At 41.4% G+C, this 25,618-nt stretch overlaps 1 protein-coding gene across 1 annotated transcript in view; it reads right to left on the reverse strand.

Annotated features, from left to right (window-relative positions):
* Positions 1-553: 553 nt before the first annotated feature.
* The window catches only part of ppid (peptidylprolyl isomerase D), a 52,317-nt gene continuing 27,252 nt past the window's right edge, over positions 554-25,618 (reverse strand). Inside the window, exons 6-10 of the mRNA XM_043674007.2 lie at positions 6,522-6,628; positions 4,391-4,553; positions 3,394-3,480; positions 1,805-1,847; positions 554-1,697 (exon numbers count right to left, since the gene is read on the reverse strand). Coding sequence (XP_043529942.2) covers positions 1,609-1,697; positions 1,805-1,847; positions 3,394-3,480; positions 4,391-4,553; positions 6,522-6,628 — 489 coding nt within the window. The 3' untranslated portion in view covers positions 554-1,608. The remainder of the gene's footprint in view (positions 1,698-1,804; positions 1,848-3,393; positions 3,481-4,390; positions 4,554-6,521; positions 6,629-25,618) is intronic.

Consider the following 25,618-nt stretch of genomic DNA (forward strand, 5'->3'; position numbering starts at 1 on the left):
TGAAGGCCAAAGGTAAGATAAGAATAATTGATAAACTGTGCCTGTAAAATAAAGAATACTTTCATAATGAGTTGGCAATTTGTTTCCTCAAATCTACAGAATGTTAACAGTTCCTCGCTCAACAATGAGCCTGGATTTTAGATATTTCTCTTCATACTCTTTGGCTCACTGACAAAATAAGGCCAAATCACGAGAGTTGGGCTGTGGAGAACAAGCTTCTGTTGGATAAAAGAGTGACGATGGTTAACGTTTGAGAGAGTTGTACGGAGATAATGTACAACTTTAGCAAAACTTTACCCTTAAAGACTGTCTAAAATACAAAATTAAAATTTAAATTAAGCAAGTCCTTTATTGAAAGAACAAAATTCATTTGTTTACGGGTATTGATTTATATTATCATTTAGAAGTTTGATCAATGCATGTTCATGATAGTCAGCATTAAAGTATTCTTCAGCTTAACTTCTTGTAAGCAACATACTTTAGATTAGCATGCAAAGCGCACAAACTTCAACTGAAGGTCTATTTGCATTTAAGAAATTGCATTCAATTGAGGTTTTATTTAACATTAGAAATAAGTTTAATGAAAAATCCCCTGAATTACAGCTTACCAGAAAGTTGTTGACATCAGCTGTCACTGCTAAGAAGTGAATCAGTTGTGTATCAATTACAATACCTAGGAAATCGAGTTTTACTCTTCACCAACAAATGTACAGAAATCTGGAAGGGATACAATATATCACTCAGTGTCCTTCTGACTTTTGTACCATGTTTATTCTGTGTCTTTGCAGGAAAAGGGAAAAAAGAATTACAGAACTTAAAAAGCAACTGGATGAATATCCAATATAATATCACCTTCAAAGAAAATAAAGCTGACAAAAGATGAAAAGCTGCAAGGAGCAGAATGCAAAGTCAGTTTTCAATAAAAATGGGTAATTATCCCTTTCGACCTCTTCAGAACAGTGAAGATTGCTATTCATCTGTAACCACCTTTCATGCAATTTACAATTGTATCATCTGAAGGCTAGGACAAACTCTTTGTTGGCATAAAAAGGATTTATATGATAGATATAATAATTTTTAAGAACTGTCCTCTGTATATGAATTAGGTAACCACAGCTTTCTGAAAAGATATTTGGATTGCAAATCTTTACAGACAACCAACCAGATTAGGATCTTCAAATCATAAATAACCATACATGAGCAAGGTTTTTAAAAAAACATATAAACTCTTCAGACAGGAACAGTGAATCACAGTCTTTTTTTTGTACAATACTTCTACTATTTATTCATTAAGTGAAGAAATTCATAAATAGAAATAATCAATACCTTGCAGGGAAAAACAGTTCAGATCTTCGTTCTTGATATTTATTTTAATACCCAATATCTTTAACAGTTCCACTGCAACAGATATTTGAAAACAAGGTGTAAGCAGCACAGCTGAATCTCAGCTTTTGTCTACAATGTTAGTCCCTAACCTTTGTTAGTTAGCGTGCACTTGTCTGTAAAACAGACTACACATCCAAAAAACAATCCAACACTGTCCTCAGAAGATTAAGACAAAACAGAAGCCTAATGAACTATTTAGAACTACCAAACAAAAGTATTTTATCAAGCAAACATTTTTGCATAAGTTGCCTTTTCTTTCTCTTTTATTTCTTTTTTCTTTTGCTTCACCCGGAGTATTTCATTGCTTATAGCTGCAAGAATATAAAAAGGAGGCGAGTTTAATACTTGTGAGTAAGGAGGTTTCCAAGTTATTTTTGTGTGAAGTGAAAACAATCTTTTTCATGAATTTACAAGTTACCTTTGTCTTCAGGTGTAATGTCCTGAGCTTTCTTCAGATCATCCTGTTTAAAACAAAACATTAAATTATAAAAATTATACAATTAAATGATATAAGTAGCTTCCACTTTTCCAATTCTGTCATGGATTTCAGTTCCTCAGCACCTTCTTGTTAATTTGATATTACAGAATATTAAAGAATGGTAAGTCTAAGTATGTAAGTTAGCTCGCTGAGCTGGAAGGTTTGTTTTCAGATGTTTCGTCACCATGCTAGGTAACCTCATCAATGAGAGCCTCTGGTAAAGTGCTGGTGGTATGTCCCGCCTTTCCATTTATAGATCTTGGTTTCTTAAGGTGGGTGTTATCATTTCCTGTTCTTTTCTTCAAGGGAAGGTATTGGGATACTGGTTAGAATGCCAGGCCTCTAAGCATTCTCGTGCATGTGTTTGTTTTGCCTGTCCTAGGACGTGTGTGTTGTCCCAGTCAAAGTGGTGTCCTTCTTTGGCTGTATGTATGGAAACTAGTGATAGCAGGTCATATCTTTTGGTGGCCATTTGGTGTTCATGTATCCTGGTGGTAAGTTTCCTGCTTGTTTGCCTGATGTAGTGTGTTTTTACAGTTCTTGCATGGTATTTTGTAAATGACGTTAGTTTTGTTGGTACAGGTGCACATCCTTTATCCGAAATGCTCGGTACCAGCTGGTTTTTGGAATTCAGAATTTTTCGAATTTCAGAATAAGTGACAGTTTGATGGTGAAATTTTTAAAACTCTTACCAGAGGAGCGGACTCACTGAGTCAAACTGAAACAAAATTGAGGCCTGCCAGTGCTGGGCCACAGCCCCACATGTCGCATTTGAGTGACACGCATAGAGTGGGTTTCAACTTGGGTTAACTGTTTGCATGCCAAACAACCTCGTTAAAGAGAAAAAAAACTTCACAGAAAAACCTTCAGACTTTGGAGCTTTTCAGATTTCAGATAAAGGGTTGTCTACCTGTAGTGTCCAATGGATCCTGTAGGTTCATTAGTCACTGTTTAAGTGTGTTGGTAGGTTTGTGGACTACCATGATGCCAAGGAGCCTAAGTAGTCTGGAAGTCTTTTATGATGTGTATAAGGTAATGTGGCTATAGTATTTGATTGTGTTGTGTCTGCTTGCTTGAGTTTGTTTCTGAGGATTGTAGATTGTGATTATCACTCGCTTCTATACATACAGATAAAGAAGGACACCACTTTGACTGGAACAACACACACATCCTAGGACAGGTGAAACCAAGATACACATGAGAATTCTTACAGGCATGACATTCTAACCAGAACTCCATCAATAAAGACATTGATTTAGATCTCATCTACCTTCCCTTGAAAAAAAGAACCGGAAATGACATCACCAACCTTAAGAAACCAAGACCTACAAATCGCAAGGCGGGACATACCACTGGTTTCACCGGAGACTCTCACCGAAGATGTTACCTAGTATAGTGACTAAACATCTGAAAACAAACCTTCCAGCTCAGCACGCTAACCTACACACTTATCATCAACCTGAGCTACAAGTCTTCTCAAAAATTGCTAACAGTAAGTCTAGTCACAAGAAGTTTTGACACTACTGTACCAGTGCCTGATCATAATCCTTCTTTGCTTGCCAAGCCTGAGCTCTTCTGTAAAGTGCCTTTGTGTTTGACTGATTAATTTCAAGAGCCTGTTAAAGGAATAAAAGTATGTTAGATCTCACATCTAATCCCAACAATGTTTCACTTTATTGTAATGGTAAATTGTTTGAAGAATGTTTGAAATCCTAAGGTCAGGCAGTGTCTGCACAGGGCTGATAACAATCAATGACTGTATACAGAACGGAACACACCACTGCCTCATTGTCATATCTTCATTTATTGTTTTTCTGCCTATTATCTCAAGTTATTTTCATTTCAGCAGTTCAAACAGCAACATTTTTTAAACAAAAATAAAAATATTCATACTTGTAACCATGTTTTCAGCCTTATCAGCCAAATTGAATGTTGTTCATTTCAAATCTGTGCAGCTTTAATGTAATGTTCTGTAGTTTCCAGTACTTAAGGATTTTTTGTTCAAGACAATTTTGCGTGTTAAGTCAAAAAAAGCTCTATCACTGGCATATAACCAAATCCAACTTCAAACAAGAATCAAAGAGTGTGGTGTGACTGTTTGACTCGGATCTGCAGTCCTCACTTTCTCCTTCAAACAAGAATCACAATATCAAACAAAAAAAACTATACCATACAGTATGAAGTTAGTTAAAAATTTTTAAAAATGAAATACAACTAATTCAACTCTTCCATTAAAGATCTGACATTATTGACAAAACTAGTGGTGTTTCACAGATCTAAAGTGTAAACTTTACTGATATGTTGTAAAATACACAATTCTTCCAACTACATTTGATTAATGTGCTTTCCATTGTATGTATTAAAAAAAACACTGTTTTTCCTGAAAGTAATCCTACTTATTTTGAATATTCCATCTTTCCCAGTTCATTGTCAAATATCCAAATGTTTTAGCAATGACTTCAGTCCATTATATTAAGATAATGTAATTATTATGTTTGCAATTTTAATGAACTATTGGATACTAACCTCATCACAGCTTTCAATGGCAGCATCCCAGTCAGAAAGTTTCAGCTTGCATGCAGCAATGTTCAGATTACAACTTAATAATATAGATTCCAGATTTTTAATTGATTCCAGCTTCTCTGTTGATTCTTCATCATCAATTTCATCTCTTAAAGTGGCTGCATATCTTAAAAAGGAACATTTTTAAAAATTCAAAGGCAAAAAAGAGAGTTCTCACAACATTTGTGAACAGAGGCTGCACACAATCCTCCAAGTGTGGCCTCACCAGCTGTAATATAACCTCCCTGCTTTTAAACTCAATCCCTCTAGCAATGGAGGTCAAAATTCCATTTGCCTTCCTAATTACCTGTTGTACCTGCAGCTCAATCTGCTGTGGTTCATGCACAAGGACACCCAGGTCCCTCTGCACAGCAGCATGCTACAATTTTTTAATCATTCAAATAATAGTCCTTTTTACTGGTGCTCCTACCAAAATGGATGACTTCATATTTATCAACAGTGTACTCCATCTGCCAGACCTTTACCCACTCACTGAAGCTCTCTGTCTCCCTCTGCAAACTTTCAGAGTGCATTGCACACTGCTCTAACACTCCTCTTAATGTCATTCGCAAACTTTGACACACTACATGTGGTTCCCGACTCCAAATCATCTAAATAAATTGTAAACAATTGCAATCCCAACACTGATCCCTGATTGCCAACCAGAATAGCACTCATTTATTCCCATTCTTTGCTTCCTGCTTAGTTAACCAATCCTCTGTCCATGCTAATACATAGCACGTAACAGCAAGCACCTTTATCTTATGTAGCAGCCTTTATTTTAGCACCTTGTCGAATGCCTTTTGGAAATCCGGATACACCACATCTACTGGGTACCCACTGCCCACTGTGCTCATAATGTCTTTAAAGAATTCCAGTAAATTAGTTAAATGTGACCTGCCTTTCATGAACCCATGCTGCGCCAAACCAATGGGGCAATTTCTATCGAAATGTCTTGCTATTTCTTCCTTAATGGTAAATTCAAGCATTTTCCTCATGACAGAAATTAAGATAACCAGACAATAATTTCCCATCTTTTATCCACTTCCTTTTTTAAACAGTGGGGTTACATCTGCTATTTTCCAATCTGCTGGAACTGCCTCAGAATCCAGTGAAGTTTGAAAAATTACCACGAGCCCATTTGCTATCTCTCCTGCCATCTCTTTGAGTACCCTGGGATGCTTTCCGTCAAGACCTGGAGACTTGTTTAGCTATACCTCCATTAGTTTGCCCAACACTACCTTTTTCATAATGATCATTTCTAGTTCCTCACTTACCTTTGTCTCCTTGTCATCAATTACTGCCATGTTATCCATGTCCTCCACTGTGAAGACTGAGAAAATACCTGTTCGATGCCTCAGCTATTTCCTCATTTCCCATTATTAAATCCCCCTTCCTGTCCTCTAATGAATCAATGTTCACTGCTGCCACCACTCTTTTTTGTTTTATATATATTTGTAGAAACCTTTGCTACCTGTCTGTATATTCTGAGCTGGTCAGAATCCTTCAAAATTGGGAGTTCTTAGTGCTCCCTAATAAGATTGCAAATTTCTGACCTAGAAGAACAATTATAACTGGTGTATGAGAACACTGGTGCCTGCCATTTGACATCAGAGTCACGAACTGTCCTTTTAGTAAATATATTGCCATTATATGAACACTGGGTCAAAAGGCCTGGAACTCCCTACTCATAAACATTGTGATGCACCTTCACACATGAACTGCAGTGGCTCAAGAAGACAGTTCACCACGGCCTTTTCACAGATGATTAGTGATGGGCGTAAAAATGCTGATCTTACCAGATGAGATGCTAATATCCCATGATATGCTGGTTTTAAATAGGGATGAAGGATTGCAAAATAAACAAAAGGATTGAGAAGAGTCCATCAAAGTTGATGAATCCAACCTTAAGTCAAGCACAAGAAGAGAAACAGTTTGCGTGCACACAGATAAAGACAAAAGAGGTGTAAAATTTTCAAAGTGTGAAATGTGACATCTTTAAAATCTATACATATTTAAAACATGAAAAATGAGGGATTTTTAAAGAAGCAGAAATCTATTATTTTAGAATTAAATACTAAACCACTGTAACTACCTTAAAGCCTTGGTGTACTTCTTGTCTGCCAGCGTCCAGTTTTGGGATTTAAAGAAGTTATTCCCTAGGGTCTTTAAGTCTTCTGCAATCTGTATGATTTTATCAATCTGTTTAAGTAGAATTTAAAAAAATCTTTGTCAGTCAATGAAAATACATTCAAAATACATACATAAAGACAAAAGGCTTATTTTTAATCCCAAGTTATTGGTTTACTTGTTTTTCACTTTCCTTGTCCTGCATCAATTTGAAACAGCTAAGCAGCCTCTGACAGCAAGGTTAAGACAATCCTGTAACAAAACACCTGACAACCTGGCCACTAAAACCCTCTGAAAAAGTCTGTTTCTACCAGTTTTTCCTCCACAGAAAATCATCCCACCAGGCAAGTTAAATGGCTCCCGCACATTTCAGAGCTGAAAATATGTTGCTGGAAAAGCGCAGCAGATCAGGCAGCATCCAAAAGGATGCCTGACCTGCTGCGCTTTTCCAGCAACACATTTTCAGCTCTGATCTCCAGCATCTGCAGTCCTCACTTTCTCCTGCACATTTCAGTCCACTTAATCTTACATCACTTTTTCTATTGGTAGCTTCCTGCTCCATACTTAACTTCAATGACATGGGAAACAACCTAATTATAGATTTACTGTGTAAACAGTTCTCAGAATCACAATTGTTACTGTGCAGAAGGAGGCTGTTCCATTCATTGTATTACCTAATGGCAAATCTCCTGCCTTTCCCCATATCCCTTTACACCACTACAATCCAAACAAACTCTCTTAAATAATAGGCGTTTTTGAGTCAGAGGATTCATCATTGGTTTACTACAACACATACAGAGTACTGGAGAAACTCAAGAACTAACAGCATTTGTGGAGGGAGAGAGAGAGAGAGAAAAAAGTGAATTTTTCAAGTTGAATATGACTTTTCTTCATATGCAATTTGCTGTAGTATGTCTAATCTGAGCAGCTAGAATGAAGACCAAAAGATTTATCAAACTGCAGGTGGTAGTCCTGACACTCCCAAAAATGCCTGACTTATCGGTGGCACAGTGGTTAGCACTGCTGCCTCACAGCGCCAGAGACCCAGGTTCAATTCCTGCCTCAGGCGACTGTCTGTGCGAAGTTTGCACATTCTCCCCGTGTCTGCGTGGGTTTCCTCCGGGTGCTCCAGTTTCCTCCCACAGTCCAAAGATGTGCAGGTCAGGTGAATTGGCCATACTAAATTGCCCGTAATGTTAGGTGAAGGGGAAAATGTAGGGGAATGGGTCTGGGTGGGTTGCTCTTCGGAGGGTTGGTGTGGACTTGTTGGGCCGAAGGGCCTGTTTCCACACTGTAAGTAATCTAATCTAATCTTAACAAGGCAAGGTGATTGTCAAAGTAAACACTGAAAGGCTTTCTAAAATATTTCTAAAACCTGGGCATAAAAAGGTGATTTCCAAACAGGGGAAAAGAAATAAGATGAATACCATTAGAACCTAAAATAGTTGTACAGTAAATTTCATTACTTAGCAACAATGTCAACTCAGTTCCAGCACCCAGTCTACTGAACCTATCGAATAAATAACAAATACCAGTCAGAGGGATGTGGGGATGGAAATACAAGAATGGAATCCTTTTTGGAAAACTTGGACCTCCCTGGTATAAATGCAGATCAGGCCTTCCTTTTAAATGCACCTCTAACAGTACAGGAGGTGCACGAGGCAGTAAGGCAGCTCCAAGGTGGTAATGCGCTTGGTCCAGACGGATTCCTGAATAAATTTTACAAGGAGTTCATCCACATGTTGGCTGATCCACTGCTGGAGATGTATAGTCACTCATATAACCAGGACTGTCTTCCGCCCTCTCTTGAGGCTAATATCTCCCTTATCTTAAAGAAAGGGAATGACACAGAGGATTGTGCAACGTATAGACCCATCTCGTTATTGAATGCAGATTTTAAAATTTTATCAAAGGTTTTGGCTCTGATACCGGAGATGGTGCAGCCCATTATTATAAAAGATGGGTTTTATCATGGGCTGCACTCCTCGAATAATATTAGGCAGGTGTTGAATATAGTACAAACATAGATTAGAGTGGTGCTGGAAAAGCACAGCAAGTCAGGCAACATCCGAGGATGCAGCACCACTCTAAACTATGCTTTTCCAGCACCATCTAATCTTGACTCTAATATCCAGCAACTGCAATACTCAGTTTCAACTATAGTGCAAATATGTCAACAGAGAGCAATCCCGGGTTTGGTGGTCTCCCTGAATGCAGAAAAGGCTTTTGATTGGGTGGAATGGTCCTATCTCTTTGCTGTTCTAGATCATGTTGTTCTGGGAGGGGCCTTCGCCAGGTGGTTGGCAGTGTTACATGAAGACCCCAAGGTGGCAGTTATCACGAATGGGGTTAAATTGAGCAATTTAGATATGGAGAGGAGCAGCCGACAGGGACGTCCCTTGTCACCGCTACTGTTCACCTTGGTACTTGAACCACTGGTGGAGGCTAACTGAAAAGACCCTGAAATAATGGCACCGGAACTGGGAGTTGGGGGAACACAAAATCACTCTCTATCCGGACAATGTCATTTTGTTTTTAGCTAACCCTGAAAAATCCATAGCCCGGTTAATACAAAATATTAAATTATTTGGTAGCTTTTTGGGATACAAGATAAACGTCACAAAATCGGAAGTCGTGCCCGTGGAATGGTTTCGTGGAGGTACCAAAGCAGGAAGGCAGAATGGAATTTCCCTTTAGGTGGTCAGAGAAAAGTTTTTTTTAATCTGAGAACTTTTATTACCTCTCACTTCTGGCAGCTGTACGGAGCTAACTTTGTGCATCTGTTCGAGAGGATCAAGCAGGACTTGCAGCGATGGGAGGGACTACCCATATCATGGCTGGGCCGAACAGCTTTGATTAAAATGAATGTTCTCCCTCGGTTGCTATATCCTATGAGGATGCTCCCGTTGTTATTACCCAAATGGGTGCAGCAGAGGTTTGCAGGATGGCTTGGATCATTTATTTGGTGTCGTAGGCGTCCCTTAATTAAATTTACCAAATTGCAACTTCCACAGGATATGGGGGTGTGGACCTCCCAAATCTGAAGAAATATCCAGTAGGCGCTCTATTGTCACATGTAGGTGAATGGGTGCACAATGACCCAAAATCAATATGGCTAGATGTGGAGGCCTCACAGGCGAAGTGTCCCCGCATAAATTTGCTGCTCATGGATAAGAATGAGATCAGTGGTTCTGCACTGTGAAAGTCCGATCATCATAAATACGGTAAAAGCATGGAGGATAGTGCGGCAGGGTGAGGGCAATTTGCTTAAGGCTTCGCAGTTCACCCAGTTAGTGGGAGCCCCAGGATTTAGGCCGGGGTCAATGGACTCCGGTTTCAGAGCTTGGGAGGGTAAAGGAATCTCCTATCTCGGAGATCTATTTGAGAGAGAGGTCTTGATGGTTTTTAGCCAATTAGGTTAGAAATATTGAATGCCTAATATAGACCTTTTCCGTTATTTCCAAGTTAGGGATTATACACAGAAGAAAACCACGCTCTTGACTCAGCCCTACAAGTCGGATATAGAACACAGAGTGCACTGATGTGGGGACGCTATCTCAGTTAGTACCATATACCATTTGCAGAGAGGGAATGCCTTGGGGGATATGGAGAGACTCCATGAGATTTCGAATCAAGAGGTGGGGAAGAAATCTCATCGGAACATGAGAGGATATATGGGGGAATGTAAAGAAGATTTCAATATGCAATAGGGCGCAAGCGATGCAATTGCTCGAGCCACGTGCCAATTGGCATAGGGATAAGAAAATTAGGGAAGTAAACACGTGGCTAAGGGATTGATGTGGGAAAGAGGGATTCCACTTCATGGGGCATTGGCATCAGTTTTGGAACCGGGATCTGTAACGTTGGGACGGTCTCCACCTGAACCGATCAGGTACCAACGTTCTAGCAAAGAGGATAAATAGGGTGGTCAGTAGGACTTTAAACTTCTGATTTGGGGGGAAGGGAAAGTGAAAACGACAGGGAGTTAAATGGAAAGCAGGGTAGCATGTGTGCAGGCGGATTTAAACTTGAGGCAAACTGGGAATGCAGCAAAAAGGAAGGATAACTTAGGACATCTTGCGACTTCCAATATCTCTAATGATAAGAAAGTTAGCATCAAGGCACTTTACCTGAATCCACGTAGCATTCGTAACAAAGCAGATGAACTAATGGCACAGATCATTGTGAATGATTATGATGTGGTAGGCATCACAGAGTCGTGGTTACAGGGGGGTCAGGACTGACAGTTAAACATCCAAGGATTTTCAACTTATCGAAAAGACAGGGAGGTGGGCAGAGAGGGCGGGGTTGCCTTGTTATTTAAGAACAAAATTAAATCTATGGTGCTGAATGACATAGCGTCGGATGATGTGGAGTCTGTGTGGGTGGAATTGAGGAACCACAAAGGCAAAAAAAACCATAGTGGGAGTTATGTACAGACCTCCTAACAGTGGTCAGGACCAGGGGCGCAACATGTACCGGGAAATAGAGAAGGCATGTCAGAAAGGCAAGGTCACGGTGATCATGGGAGACTTCAATATGCAGGTGGACTGGGTAAATAATGTTGCCAGTGGATCCAAAGAAAGGGATTTCATAGAATGCTTACAGGATGGCTTTTTGGAACAGCTTGTCATGGAACCCACAAGGGAGCAGGCTATTCTGGACCTAGTACTATGTGATGAACCAGACTTTATATAAAATCTTAAAGTAAGGGAACACTTAGGAAGCAGCGATCATAATATGGTAGAGTTCAGTCTGCAATTTGAAAGAGAGAAGGCAAAATCGGATGTAATGGTGTTACAGTTAAATAAAGGTAATTATGAGGGCATGAGAGAGGAACTGACGAAAATAGACTGGAAGCAGAGCCTAGCAGGGAAGACAGTAGAGCAAAAATGGCAGGAGTTTGTGGGTATAATTGAGGACACTGTACAGAGGATCATCCCCAAGAAAGGAAAGATTATCCGGGGAGGGATTAGACAGCCATGGCTGACAAAGGAAGTCAGGAAATCTATCAAAGAAAAAGAGAGAGACTATAAAGTGGCCAAGAGCACTGGGAAATCAGAAGATTGGGAAGGCTACAAAAACAGAGGATAACAAAGAGAGAAATAAGGAAGGAGAGGATCAAATATGAAGGTAGGCTAGCCAGTAATATTAGAAATGATAGTAAAAGTTTCTTTCAATACATAAGAAACAAATGACAGGCAAAAGTAGACATTGGGCCACTTCAAACAGATGCTGGAAGCCTAGTGATGGGAGATAAGGAAATAGCAGGAGAACTTAATAAGAACTTTGTGTCAGTCTTCACAGTGGAAGACATGAGTAATATCCCAACAATTAAAGGGAGTCCGGGGGCTGAGTTGAGTATGGTTGCCATTACAAAAGAGAAAGTGCTAGAAAAGCTATAAGGCCTTAAAATTGATAAATCTCCTGGCCCCAATGGGTTCAATCCTAGAGTTCTGAGGGAGGTGGCTGAGGAAATATCGGAGGCGTTGGTTGAGATCTTTCAAAAGTTCTTGGAGTCAGGGAAAGTCCCGGATGATTGGAAGATCGCTGTTGTAACCCCCTTGTTCAAGAAAGGACCAAGACAAAAGATGGAAAATTATAGGCCAATTAGCCTAACCTCGGTTGTTTGTAAAATTCTAGAATCCATCATTAAGGATGAGGTTTCTAAATTCTTGGAAGAGCAGGGTTGGATTAGAACAAGTCAACATGGATTTAGTAAGGGGAAGTCGTGCCTGACAAACCTGTTGGAATTCTTTGAAGAGGTGACAAGTAGGTTAGACCAGGGAAACCCAGTGGGTGTAGTCTATCTAGACTTCCAAAAGGCCTTTGATAAGATGCCACACGGGAGGCTGCTGAGCAAGGTGAGGGCCCATGGTGTTCGAGGTGAGCTACTGGTATGGATTGAGGATTGGCTGTCTGACAGAAGGCAGAGAGTTGGGATAAAAGGTTCTCTTTCGGAATGGCAGCCGGTGACAAGCGGTGTCCCGCAGGGTTCAGTGTTGGGGTCGCAGCTGTTCACGTTATATATTAATGATCTGGATGAAGGCACTGGGGGCATTCTAGCGAAGTTTACCAATGATACGAAGTTAGGTGGACAGGCAGGTAGTACTGAGGAAGTGGGGAGGCTGCAGAAGGATCTAGACAGTTTGGGAGAGTGGTCCAGGAAATGGCTGATGGAATTCAATGTGAGCAAATGCGAGGTCTTGCACTTTGGAAAAAGCATACAAGCATGGACTACTTTCTAAACGGTGAGAAAATTCATAAAGCCAAAGTACAAAGGGATCTGGGAGTGCTAGTCGAGGATTCTCCAAAGGTAAACATGCAGGTTGAGTACGTGATTAAGAAAGCGAATGCAATGTTGTCAATTATCTCAAGAGGGTTGGAATATAAAAGCACTGTTGTGCTAGTGAGACTTTATAAAGCTCTGGTTAGGCCCCATTTGGAGTACTGTGTCCAGTTTTGGTCCCCACACATCAGGAAGGACATACTGGCACTGGAGCGTGTCCAGCAGAGATTCACACGGATGATCCCTGGAATGATAGATCTAACATACGAGGAATGGCTGAGGATCCTGGGATTGTATTCATTGGAGTTTAGAAGATTAAGGGGAGATCTAATAGAAACTTACAAGATAATACATGGCTTGGAAAGGGTGGACGCTAGGAAATTGTTTCCGTTAGGCAAAGAGACTAGGACCCGTGGACACAGCCTTAGAATTAGAGGGGGTAAATTCAGAACAGAAATGCGGAGACATTTCTTCAGTCAGAGAGTGGTGGGCCTGTGGAATTCATTGCCGCGGAGTGCAGTGGAGGCTGGGACGCTAAATGTCTTCAAGGCAGAGATTGATAAATTCTTGATGTCACAAGGAATTAAGGGCTACGGGGAGAATGCGAGTAAGTGGAGTTGAAATGCCCATCAGCCATGATTGAATGGTGGAGTGGACTCGATGGGCCGAATGGGCTGACTTCCACTCCTATGTCTTATGGTCTTAATTGAAGATCCTCCACAGGGTCCATATGGCACCAGAGAGATTAGGAAAAATTAGGAAAGGATCCTCCCCAAAATGTCCCAAATGTATAAACAGTATTGGCACCCTTATACATTGGTTCTGGTCCTGTTACAAGATCCGTGGATACTGGAGGGGCCATAGTGAATGAGCTGGAGAGGATCCTGGGAGTGGAAGTTAGGGGGATCCGATGTCCCTCCTCTTGAGACAACTAAATCTTCCCTCTCCAGATGAGCATGAGAAGAGGTTGTTTTAATATCTGATGCACTGACACACTGTACGAGGAAGAACATCCTAATGAACTGGATATCAGAAAAGCCTCCGGGTCTTACAGAGTGGCATAGACTTGTGATGGAGCACGCCCCTCAGGATTACTTAACAAGTATGGTGCACCATGGAATGGAGTGATTTTATAAGACTTGGCAGCCCTTTCTAAACCATATCGACATGGATCTGTCAGCGGTATTGATTAGGGCCTTTATATGGCCACGAGGACTGTATATGGCAGTCTGGGGACCTTGGGGGGTGGGAGACTAGTAAATACAGGTATAATTGCTGTTGCTCCCATGGACAGGAACCTTGATGGAGCTGCGATAAGTGGAGTAATGAATATAGCGAATGTAGTGTATTTTAATTTTTGTGGTTTGTAATTTAACTTAGTGTTATTTCATTTAATTTGAGTCTGTGTTAATTTGGTTTAAGTTAAGTAAATAGGAGTGTATTGTAACTTGGAGAATAGTAGGCAGTTTATTGTTAACATTACTGTAATATAACATAATAATACAATATCATTTCTACTTTTCTGCATTTTTGTACTTTTATAATTTTTTTGGTTTGTGTTTTTGTAAAAAATAGGGAAAGTTTTTTTCAATTATTTTTCAATACATAGAACAAAATAAAAAATAAAGAACAATACAGCACAGGAATAGGCATTTTGGCCCCACAAGCCTGTGCTGCCACATTTTGCCTTTCCAAAACGTTCTTCGCTTACAAGATCTGTATCCCTCCCTATTCATGATTCGGAGATGCCGGTGTTGGACTGGGGTGGACAAAGATAAAAATCACACAACACCAGGTTATAATCCAACAGGTTTATTTGGAAGCACTAGCTTTCGGAGCGCCGCTCCTTAATCAGGTGCTTGCGGAGTATAAGATCATAAGACACAGAATTTGTAGCAAAAGTTTACAGTGTGATGTAAATGAAATTAAATATTGAAAAATACCTGAATTGTTTGTTAAGTTTCTCAACTTTTATGAGCATCTCATACTTTCACACATACAAGCTCCCACACTCTCACCGACCTATACCCCTTTATATTCGCACACATACACATACACACACACTCTCCCACACACTCTCACCGACCTATACCCCTTTATATTCGCACACATACACATACACACACACTCTCACACACACTCTCACCGACCTATACCCCTTTATATTCGCACACACACACATACACACACACTCTCACACACACTCTCACCGACCTATACCCCTTTATATTCGCACACATACACATACACACACACTCTCCCCGACCTATACCCCTTTATATTCGCACACATACACATACACACACACTCTCCCACACACTCTCACCGACCTATACCCCTTTATATTCGCACACACACACTCTCACACACACTCTCACCGACCTATACCCCTTTATATTCGCACACATACACATACACACACACTCTCCCACACACTCTCACCGACCTATACCCCTTTATATTCGCACACACACACTCTCACACACACTCTCACCGACCTATACCCCTTTATATTCGCACACACACACTCTCACACACACTCTCACACACACTCTCACACACACTCTCACCGACCTATACCCCTTTATATTCGCACACACACTCTCACACACACTCTCACACACACTCACCCCACCACACACAAACACATCCACATGCAAACACACAAAAGTGAATTTGTACTTGAAGAATTACATTTTATTTTGCTCAAAAACTGCATGAGTCCATGTAAGATTCTGTGGATCCCTTTTTTAGAAATGGAATGAGCCTGAACATTGGGACACAGACAGACAGACCTTACACCTTCAATGCATTACCTGAGCTGACATGGCACATATTGTTAATGTTCACTTGAGAATGTAACTTTAAAAAAAGTTTTAGGTTTTACTTGTGAAAGAACTGAAACCAACATGGTCATTCTAAAAGATGAGAGACTTAACAAACAATCCAGGTCTTTTTCAATATATAATTTCAATTACATCACACTGTAAACTTTTGTTATAAATTGTGTCTTAGGATCTTATTCTCCACAACTACCTGATAAAGGAGCAGCGCTTCAAAAGCTAGTGCTTCCAAATAAACCTGTTGGACTATAACCTGGTGTTGTGTGATTTTTAACTTCCTATTCATGTATTTGTCCAGGATGTTTCTTGAATTCTGCTATTGGTTCTGCTGCTTCCACCACCTCCTTTGTCAGCGCATTGCAGACACTCACCACTCTGTGTGAAAAACATACCTCACACATCTCTGTTAAACTAGCCCCCCCTCACATCTGACCCCTCCAACCTGGGAAAGAAGCCTCATATTTTCCACTCTATTCATGCAATTCACAATCTCAAACTTGGAGTGAGTGAGAACTGCAAATGCTGAAGATCAGAGTCAAGAGTGTGGTGCTGGAAATGCACAACAGGGTCAGGCAGCATCCGAGAAGCAGGAGAATCGACGTTTCTGACATAAGCCGTTCATCAGGGATGAGGCTTGTGGGCCAAAGGGGCTGAGAGATAAACAGGAGGGAGGGTGGGGCTGGAGGGGCAGGTAGCTGGGAATGTGATGGGTAGATGAAGTTGGGGAAGAAAGTGTTAGGTCGGAGAGGAGGATGGAGCAGATAGGTGGGAAGGAAGATGGACAGGTAGGACCTGTCAAGGGGGCGTTGCCGAGTTAGAGACTTGGGACTAGGATAAGGTGGAGGAAGAGGGGGGCGGGAAATAGGCAAACAGATGAAATTCACATTGATTCCGTGTGGTTGCAGGGTCCCAAGGTGGAAGATGAGGTGTTCTTCCTCCTGGTGTCGGGTGGTAAGGGTTTGATACTCCAAATAGCTGTGTGAGTTGGTGGGTTTGTAGTAAATGTTCATGTATTGTCAGTAGCTGGAGAGGTGAGGTACGGGAAGGGGAGGGAGATGTCTGAGGTGGTCCAGGTGAATTTGAGGTCGGGTGGAAGGTGTTTGTGAAGTTGATGAACTGTTCAACACCAAGTTCATCAATTTCACAAACACTTTCCACCTTGACCTCAGATTCACCTGGACAATACACAAACATTTACTACCAACCCACCGACTCCCACAGCTACCTGGATTACACCTCCTCCCACCCCACTTCCTGTAAAAACGCCTTCTCTTATTCCCAATTCCTTCGCCTCCGCTGCATCTGCTCCCAGGAGGACCAATTCCACCACAGAACATCCCAGATGGCCTCCTTCTTCAAAGGCCACAATTTCCCCTCCCACATGGTCAACAATGCCCTCCAGTGCACGCCTCCACTTCCCACTTCTCTGCCCTTGTCCCCACCTCTCCAACCGCAACGGGACAGAACCCCCCTGGTCCTCACCTTCCACCCCACCAACCTCGGCATACATCGCATCATCCTCCACCACTAGGGATATATTTTGCTTCCTACCCCTATCAGCATTCCGGAGAGATCATTCCTTCCGTGACTACCTCATCAGATCCATGCTCCCTCCACCAGCCTACCCCCCCATCCCGGCACATTCCCCTTCCACCGCAGGAAGTGCAGGGGCCACATCTCCCCCGTCACCTCCGTCCAAAGCCCCAAAGGATCCTTCCACATCCCACAGAAATTTACCTGAAATTCCACGCATGTCATCTACTGTATCCTTTGCACTCAATGTGGTCTCCTCCACATCGAGGAGACAGGACGCTAACTTGCAATTGCTTCAGAGAATGCCTCTGGGACACTCGCACCAACCAACCCCACCGCCCCTTGCCTAAACACTTCAACTCCCCCTCCCACTCCACCAAGGGCCAAACCCTAACCACCTGATGCCTGGGGGAAGAACACCTTTTTTACTACCTTATCTACCACGCTGCCACCTTCAGTGATCTGTGGACCTGCACACTCAGATCCCTCTGCATATCAATACTCCTAAGAGTTTTGCCATTCACTGTATAATTTCTACCTGTATTGGACTTTCCAAAATATATCACCTCACATTTCTACAAATTAAACTCCACCTGCCATTTCTCTGCCCATTTCTCCAACTGATCTATCTCCTGCTGTATCCTCCGACAATCCTCCACACTATCCGCTAATCTTTATATCTTCTCCAAAATTACCAACTACATTTAGACCAGCTACATTTTCCTCCAAATCATTTATGTACATCATGAACAACAGAGGTCCCAGCACTGATCCCTGTGGAACACCACAACCCTCCATTCTGAAAAACATCCTTCCACCACTACCCTCTGTCTCCTATGACTAAGCCAGTTCCAGATCCATCTTGCCAGTTCTAGATCCATCTTGCCTGATACCAGGTGACTTTACCTTTTGTACCAGTGTGCAATGAAGGACCTTGTCAAAGGGCTTTACTGAAGGCCACGTAGACAACATCAACCACTTTTCACTTAAACATTTTCATCGCCTCCTCAAAAAAACTTGATCAAATTAGTGATGCACAACCTCTCCCACTCTATATAGAACAATACATACAATGATGAACAATTTTGATGGAGCAGGTTACTGATTATATTAAATGAAGTACTATAGAATAGTTGCCATTGTGTTGGACGCTCTATCACCCACTAGTGCACTCTGGTCTGGATACCAAACAATGTATCAGTTTGAAACACATTGAGTTCTGAGAAATTCGACAAGGCTTCAGCATTTGTGATTAAACCCCAGCATTCTAAACAAAATAAATGCTAAATTAGAGTGAGAAAAATTCAGCTGAATTATGCCAGAAGGAAAAAAAAATCTGAAAGGATATGCAAAAAAAACCCACAAAAACAAAGCACAGGTCCAGCTTTGGTGAATGCAGCTGTATAAACATTTGAGAAGTTTAACCAGAAGATATTCAGCAGCTCTCTAAAGGTACCAGTAAAGGGAAAAGGTCAGCCCATATAAGTTTATAGATGGGGAAAAAAAGATTTAGACTTAACTGAGAAGTGAGACAGGAAAGGATGTTAGCAAACAAAAACTACATTTATGATAAATTTAACACATCTCCAGCCAAGATCACACTATCAGATTAACCAATATGAATTTTAATGTCTAACACAGGAATCAGGTGAGCCTGGTGACTATTTCTCAATCTCATTCGGAAATTAAAATTAGCATGTATAAATTCAAAGAATCAAATCTAATTTGGGGTTCTACACACCCTGACCTACAAACAGCTCCAATAGGAAAAGGACAACTCACAGTGTCGCAAACTGGAGGCACTTCCAGAACATAGGAAGGCATGAACAGATATCCAAAAGTCTGGACTTCAGTTACATCAAAGGAAAGGCAGCAGGATTGTCACAGTGAAACAACAATACAAATAATTCGTGACAGACAGTTGAGAAAGATGTCCAAGAGTTGCGCACAATCATGAATTCACGAACAGAAATATTTTCATAAAATAAAACAAAGAACTGCGAATGCTGGAGATCTGAAAACAAAATAGAAGTTGCTAGTGAAACTCAGCATTTGAGAGGAGAAAGCAATGTTAATGTTTCAAGGGTGAGGGGCTGTGGGGACAAGAATTTAGCAAATCTGCTCTACTGTATTCACAGTGTGGTCTCTTCTATGTTGGGGAGATGAAATGTAGACTGGGTGACTGCTTTGCAGAACCTCCACATTTTGTCTGTAAAATTGACCCCAAGGTTCAAGTTCCTTGCCACTTTAGTACACCATTGTGTACCCACACCAACATTTCAGTCGCAGGCTTGCTGCAGTGTTCCAGCAAACTTCAGCTCAAGCTTAAAGAACAGCATCTCATTTTCCAATTGGGGATTCTACAACCTCTAGGTCTCAAGATCAAATTCAGTAACTTTAGAGCTGGATTCCACCCATCCATGCTTCTTACCCACCCCTACACCTGGTCATGGTCCTTTCATGACATGGGCTGCTTTCAGCACTGCAACCCATTCTCACTTATTCTGCTTCTCTTCTGTCGTGACCTACTATCTATATTTCCCCTCATTAGCCCACCCCTACAATTTCTCTTTCTCAGATCTATCCATTCATCTCTCCCACAACCTTAAACTCGTCTTCAGCATAGACACTTTTTCCGAGCTATCAGTTCTGATGAAGAGTCACTGGATCTGAAATGTTAATTATGCTTTCTCCCCACAGATGCTGCCAGCGCTGAAAATGTGTTGCTGGAAAAGCGCAGCAGGTCAGGCAGCATCCAGGGAACAGGAGAATCGACGTTTCGGGCATAACCCTTCCTGAAGAAGGGCTTATGCCCGAAACATCAATTCTCCTGTTCCCTGGATGCTGCCTGACCTGCTGCGCTTTTCCAGCAACACATTTTCAGCTCTGATCTCCAGCATCTGCAGACCTCACTTTCTCCTCACAGATGCTGCCAGACCTGCTGAGTTTCTCCGGTAATTTCTATTTTTCTTTCAGAAATGTTTGCAATATGGATTAAGTGCAGAACTTGTGGAAAGCTGCATCACTGGGAAAATGACAATGAATTTTGGGATAGAATAGACATAGGACCATGGAACTGTATAAAGCGCTAAAGATCCCAGAGAAAATGTTCACACAGCCATTCAGATTAGGAAGACCACAACCCCACAACCATAAACCTAAAGCTAAAGGTTTTTATCAGGGAAGAGAGCAACATCATCCTGGCTAAGACTATACCAGAAGATCTTTGCTGAGAACTGGAAATAAAATGCTTTGAAACCAAGCACCACTGTGGAGCTAAAGTGAGAAAGTTATGAGCAATTCAAAATCAGAGAAATATACAGAATGAAACAATGCTAATAGCACATTCTATGTCACTGGAACAAATTGCCCAGCTTTCCTAGTGTTGAACAGTTGCAAAGAGCTACACCTGATCTCAGTAAACCAGGATTTGAAGGAGGTAAGGGTAAAGCACTTGCAGGTCAGAAGAATGTAATCTCCAGTCCAGATGTATCTAGTTTTTCACTAGAACAGCTGCATGGGATGAACACTTTCAGCATCATCTCCTTGAAGAAGAAACGAGGGATTCACCTTCAACTCAAAGCTCCAATAGAGTTAATAGGAAATCTTGAAAGCGTGCTTCAGATTGAGAAGAAAATGATGGCTGAGCCACAACTCTCAGATTGAATAAATTCCACTGTTGTGACAAATAAACCAAAACCCAAAAGATAAACCAAAATGTGTCTCAATCCCAAAGACCTTTTAACAAGAAAGACCTGCTAACTCTCTTTAAAACTAGAACAGATCACACCAGCATTGGCTGAGGCAAAAGTTTTCAGCAAACCTGATGTCAGAAACAGATACCGCAATGTGAAGCTTGATGAAAAATGTTCACTGATGACACAATTTAACACACTCTTTGGCAGATCCAAACTCCACATTCCTTGATCTGCTTTTGGGGTTCAAAGTGAGCCAGGATGTGTTTAATCAGAAATAGATGAGGCTTACTATTATACAAGAAGGGAGCAAGGAAAAGGCCAGGTAGCTTCAGGCCAGTCAGTCTAACTTCAGTTTTGGGATACGATTGGAAGAAATTCTGAGGGATTGAATTAATCTGCATTTGGAGAGGCAGTAACTAATCAAGAAAAATCAGTATGGTTTTGTCAAGGGAAGGTCATGTCTGATCAACTTGATTGAATCTTTCAAAGTGGTCACCAGGTGTGTAGATGAGGCAAATGGTTTTGATGTAGCCTACTTGAACTTCAGCAAGACTTTGGAAAGTTCCACACGTGAGACCTATAGCAGAGATAAGAATCCATGAGATTAAAAGAAATTTGGTAAATTGCATTCACAATTGACTGGCAGGAAGAATAGGCGATGGTTGAGTCACAGAATCATACAGCACAGGAACAGACCCTTTGGTCTAACTAGTGCATGTTGACCATGTTCCCAAACTAAGCTTGTCCCACTTGCCTGCATTTGGCCCACATCACTCCAAACCTTTCCTATTCATGTATTTACTCAAATGTATATTTAAATATTATAACTGTGCCTGCATCTACCACTTCCTCTAGCAATTCATTCCATGCACGAGGAGAAAGTGAGGACTGCAGATGCTGGAGATCAGAGCTGAAAATGTGTTGCTGGAAAAGCGCAGCAGGTCAGGCAGCATCCAAGGAGCAGGAGAATCGACGTTTCGGGCATGAGCCCTTCTTCAGGAATTCGCCCATTCCATGCACGAACCATTCTCTGTGTAAAAATGTTGCCCCTCATGTCCTTTTTTAAAAGCTTTCTCTACTCGCCTGAGTTGAGGGGTGTTTTTCTAAATGAAAGTCTGTCCAATGGGATCTCAGAAGTCAGTGCTGCGGCCTTTACTGCTTGTGATTTCTATAAATGATTTGGAATTGAATATAGGAGGGTTGACAGTAAGTTCCCTCCTCTAGCTTATCTCTCCACGCTTCAGGCTCACTGCCTTTATTCCTGATGAAGGGCTTTTGCCCGAAACGTCGATTTCGAAGCTCCTCGGATGCTGCCTGAGTTGCTGTGCTCTTCCAGCACCACTGATCCAGAAAGTAAGTTCGCAGATGATCCAAAATTGGTTGGGTGGTAAATAGTGAGGAGGATATAGATGGATCAATCAGATGAACTGAGCAGTGGGGTGATGCACCTGGGCAGGACAAACAAACCTGGGCTGGAGGTATCAGAACAGGTGGACAAAGTGGTTAAGAAGGCATGTGGTATACTTGCCTTTATTAGCCAAGGCATACAGTTTGAGATCACGGAGGTTATGGAGGAACTGTATGAAACATTAATTAGGCCACAGCTAAAGTACTATGTGCAGCTCTGGAATCCACATTATAGGAGGGATTTGATAGCATTGGAGAAAGTGGAGGGGAAAGTTAATAAGACCATAAGAATATTAGAAACAGGAACAGGAATAGGAATAGGTCATTTGGTCCTTTGAGCATGCTCCACCATTTAATAGGATCATGGCTATTCTGATATTCCTCATGTCCACCTTCTTGTCTTCTACCTATATCTCTTGATTCCCCAACTGATCAAAAACCTATCTCAGCCTTAAATATACACAAGGACTCTGTCCCCACAGCTCTCTGTGGCAAAGAGTTCCAAAGACACTTAACTCGCAGAGAAGAAATTCCTCCTCATCTCAGTTTTAAATTGACACCCCTTTGTTTGGAGACTATACCCTCTGGTCATAGATTTTCCCAAAAGAAGAAACATCCTCTCAGCAATTGCTATCAAGACAGTTAAGAATGAGGTCTCCTCTCATTCTTCTAAACTCTAGTGAGTAGAGTCACAGCCAGTTTAGTCTGCTTATAAGACAAAATGGTCATATCAGGGATCATCCTAGTGAACCTTCTCTGAACTGCCTCAAACAAAATGATATATTTGCTTAAATTGAAGGACCAAAACTGCTCACAGTACTGCATATGTGGTCCCAACACCTTGTACAATTGCAGCAAGACTTCACTACGCTTACACTCCAACAGAGCACTGGCCTTCCTGATTACCTGCTGCACCTTTCTGTTTCATGCACAAATAACCCAGTCCCTTTGTGTTGCAACTTTCTACAGTTTTTCTCCATTTAAATAGTACTCTCTTCTTTTGTTCTCCTTTCCAAAATGAACAACTTCACATTTTCCCATATTATATTCCATTGGTAACTTTTTGCCCACTTATTAACCTTTCAATTTATCTCTGTAAACGGTTTGCATATCTTTTACAACTTGTCTTTCCAACTATTTTTGAGCAATCTGCAGATCAGGCTACAGTAATTTCATTACCTTTCTTCAAGTTATTAATATATACTGTAAGCAGCTGTGGTCTGGCACTGATCCGTGTAAAACCCCACTGGTTATATGTCATCAAACTGAAAGGAACTCGCTGTTTCCCACGTAGTGTTGCTGAACAAAGAGATCTTGGAGTGCAGGTTCCATCGTTCCTTGAAAGTGGAGCCCCAGGGAGACAGGATAGTCGAGAAGGTGTTTGGTATGCTTGCCTTTATTGGTCAGTGCATTGAATATAGGAGTTGGGAGGTAATGTTGCTGCTGTACAGAACATTGGTTAGGCCACTTCTGGAATATTGCGTTCAATTCTGGTCTCCCTGTTATCGGAAAGATGTTGAGAAACTTGAAAGGGTTGAGAAAAAATTTACAAAGATGTTGCTGGGGTTGGAGGTTTGAGCTATAAAGGAGAGGCTGAATAGGCTGGAGAGTCGAGGCTAAGGGGTGACCTGGTAGACGTCTATAAAATCATGTGGGGCATGAATAGAGTGAATAACCAAGGTCTTTGCCCCAGAGTGGGTGAGTCCAAAGTTAGATGGCAGAGGTTTAAGGTGAGAGGGGAAAGATTTAAAAGGCACCGAAGAGGCGTTATGGCTCTATATTAACCAATTCTCTGTTCATGCCAATATACCACCTCCAACATCACAGACTCTTATCCTATGTCTTAACCTTTTGTAAGGTACCTTGTCAAATGCCTTCTAGAAGTTCAAACATAACACATTTACTAGCTCCCCTGCATCCACTCTGGTTAAGGCTTCCTCAAAAAGGAAACTATCTCAAATGCACTGAGTTTGTTGTCATTGTTACCCTTTCCAACTTGATTGGGTCAATCAACAAGAAGATTAAAGTCACCCATAATTATTGCTCTATTCTTCCTCTATGCCCCTGTTATTTGTTGGTTTACACCCTTTCCTACAGTGTGGCTACTGTTTGGGCGTCTGCCACTCCTAACAGTATCTACTTTCCCTTGCTGTTATAAACCTCCATTCAAATGGATTTTCTATCATCTGAGCCTAGATTGGCTCTCAAAACTATCCTCATTTCACCTCTTATTAACAGTGATACTCACCATATTTTTCATCTTGTCTTTCCAAAAGGTCAAACATCCCGGAATATTGGATTCCCAGTTGTGATCTCCTTGTAACCATGTCTCTGTAATGGCTACGAGATCACATCCACTTATTTTGATTTGCACTGTCAGCTCATCTACCTTCTTCTGAATGCTTCATGCACAAAGCCTTTAGGCTTGCAATTTGCCATCATCCTAACCTTTCTCTGTACAGTGGCCCTGTTTGCCTCTAGCCCTTGATCACCTTTAATGCATTGTACTATTCTTTCTACTATTGTCATCCTTGCCTTTATTAGACGAGGCACAGAATTTAAGAGCAGGGAAGGTATCCTGGAAATGTATAAAACATTGGTTAGGCCACGGCTAGAGTATTGTGTGCAGTTCTGGAAACTACATTATAGGAGAGATGTGATAGAACTGGCAAAATTGTCAAGGAGATTTACCTGGGCTGGAAAGTTTCTGATATGAAGAGAGATTAGAGAGACTGGGCTTGCTTACCTTAGAGCAGAGGAGATTGAGATGGGACATGACTGAGATGTATAGAATTATGAAGGGCATAAATAGGGGAAACGGGTAGAGACTTTTCCGCTTGATGGAGGGATCAATGACTGGAGGCATAGATTTAAGATACAGGGCACACATTTAGAGGATATGGTGAAGGAAAACCTTTTCACACAGTAGTGGCAATCTGGAACTCACTTCCTGTAAGGATGATAGAGGCAGGAACCCTCATTAGTATTTAGGTATACACTTTCGATACCAAGGCATACAAGGCTACAGGCTATTTGCTGGAAAATCGGATTAGAACAGTTGAATGGTTGTTTCAAACTTGAGTGGACACAATTGGGTGAAGGGTCTTTCTCTGTGCTCTAAATATTTTTACTCAATATTGTGCAGATATGAAAAGGAGCGGTTGGTATTTTTAAATTATATTCAGCTGTATAGTGTAGACGAAAGGAACAAGGAAAGCTAGTTAAAGTTAAACAAATACATTGCAAAGCTGACCGAATGTCAGTGCTTTGGAATGCTATATTGCATCTGACA

This window comes from Chiloscyllium plagiosum, unplaced genomic scaffold (assembly GCF_037043375.1).
Source record: "Chiloscyllium plagiosum isolate Xiang-an unplaced genomic scaffold, Cpla_swu_hap1 HiC_scaffold_36, whole genome shotgun sequence".
Taxonomy (NCBI): Eukaryota; Metazoa; Chordata; class Chondrichthyes; order Orectolobiformes; family Hemiscylliidae; genus Chiloscyllium; species Chiloscyllium plagiosum.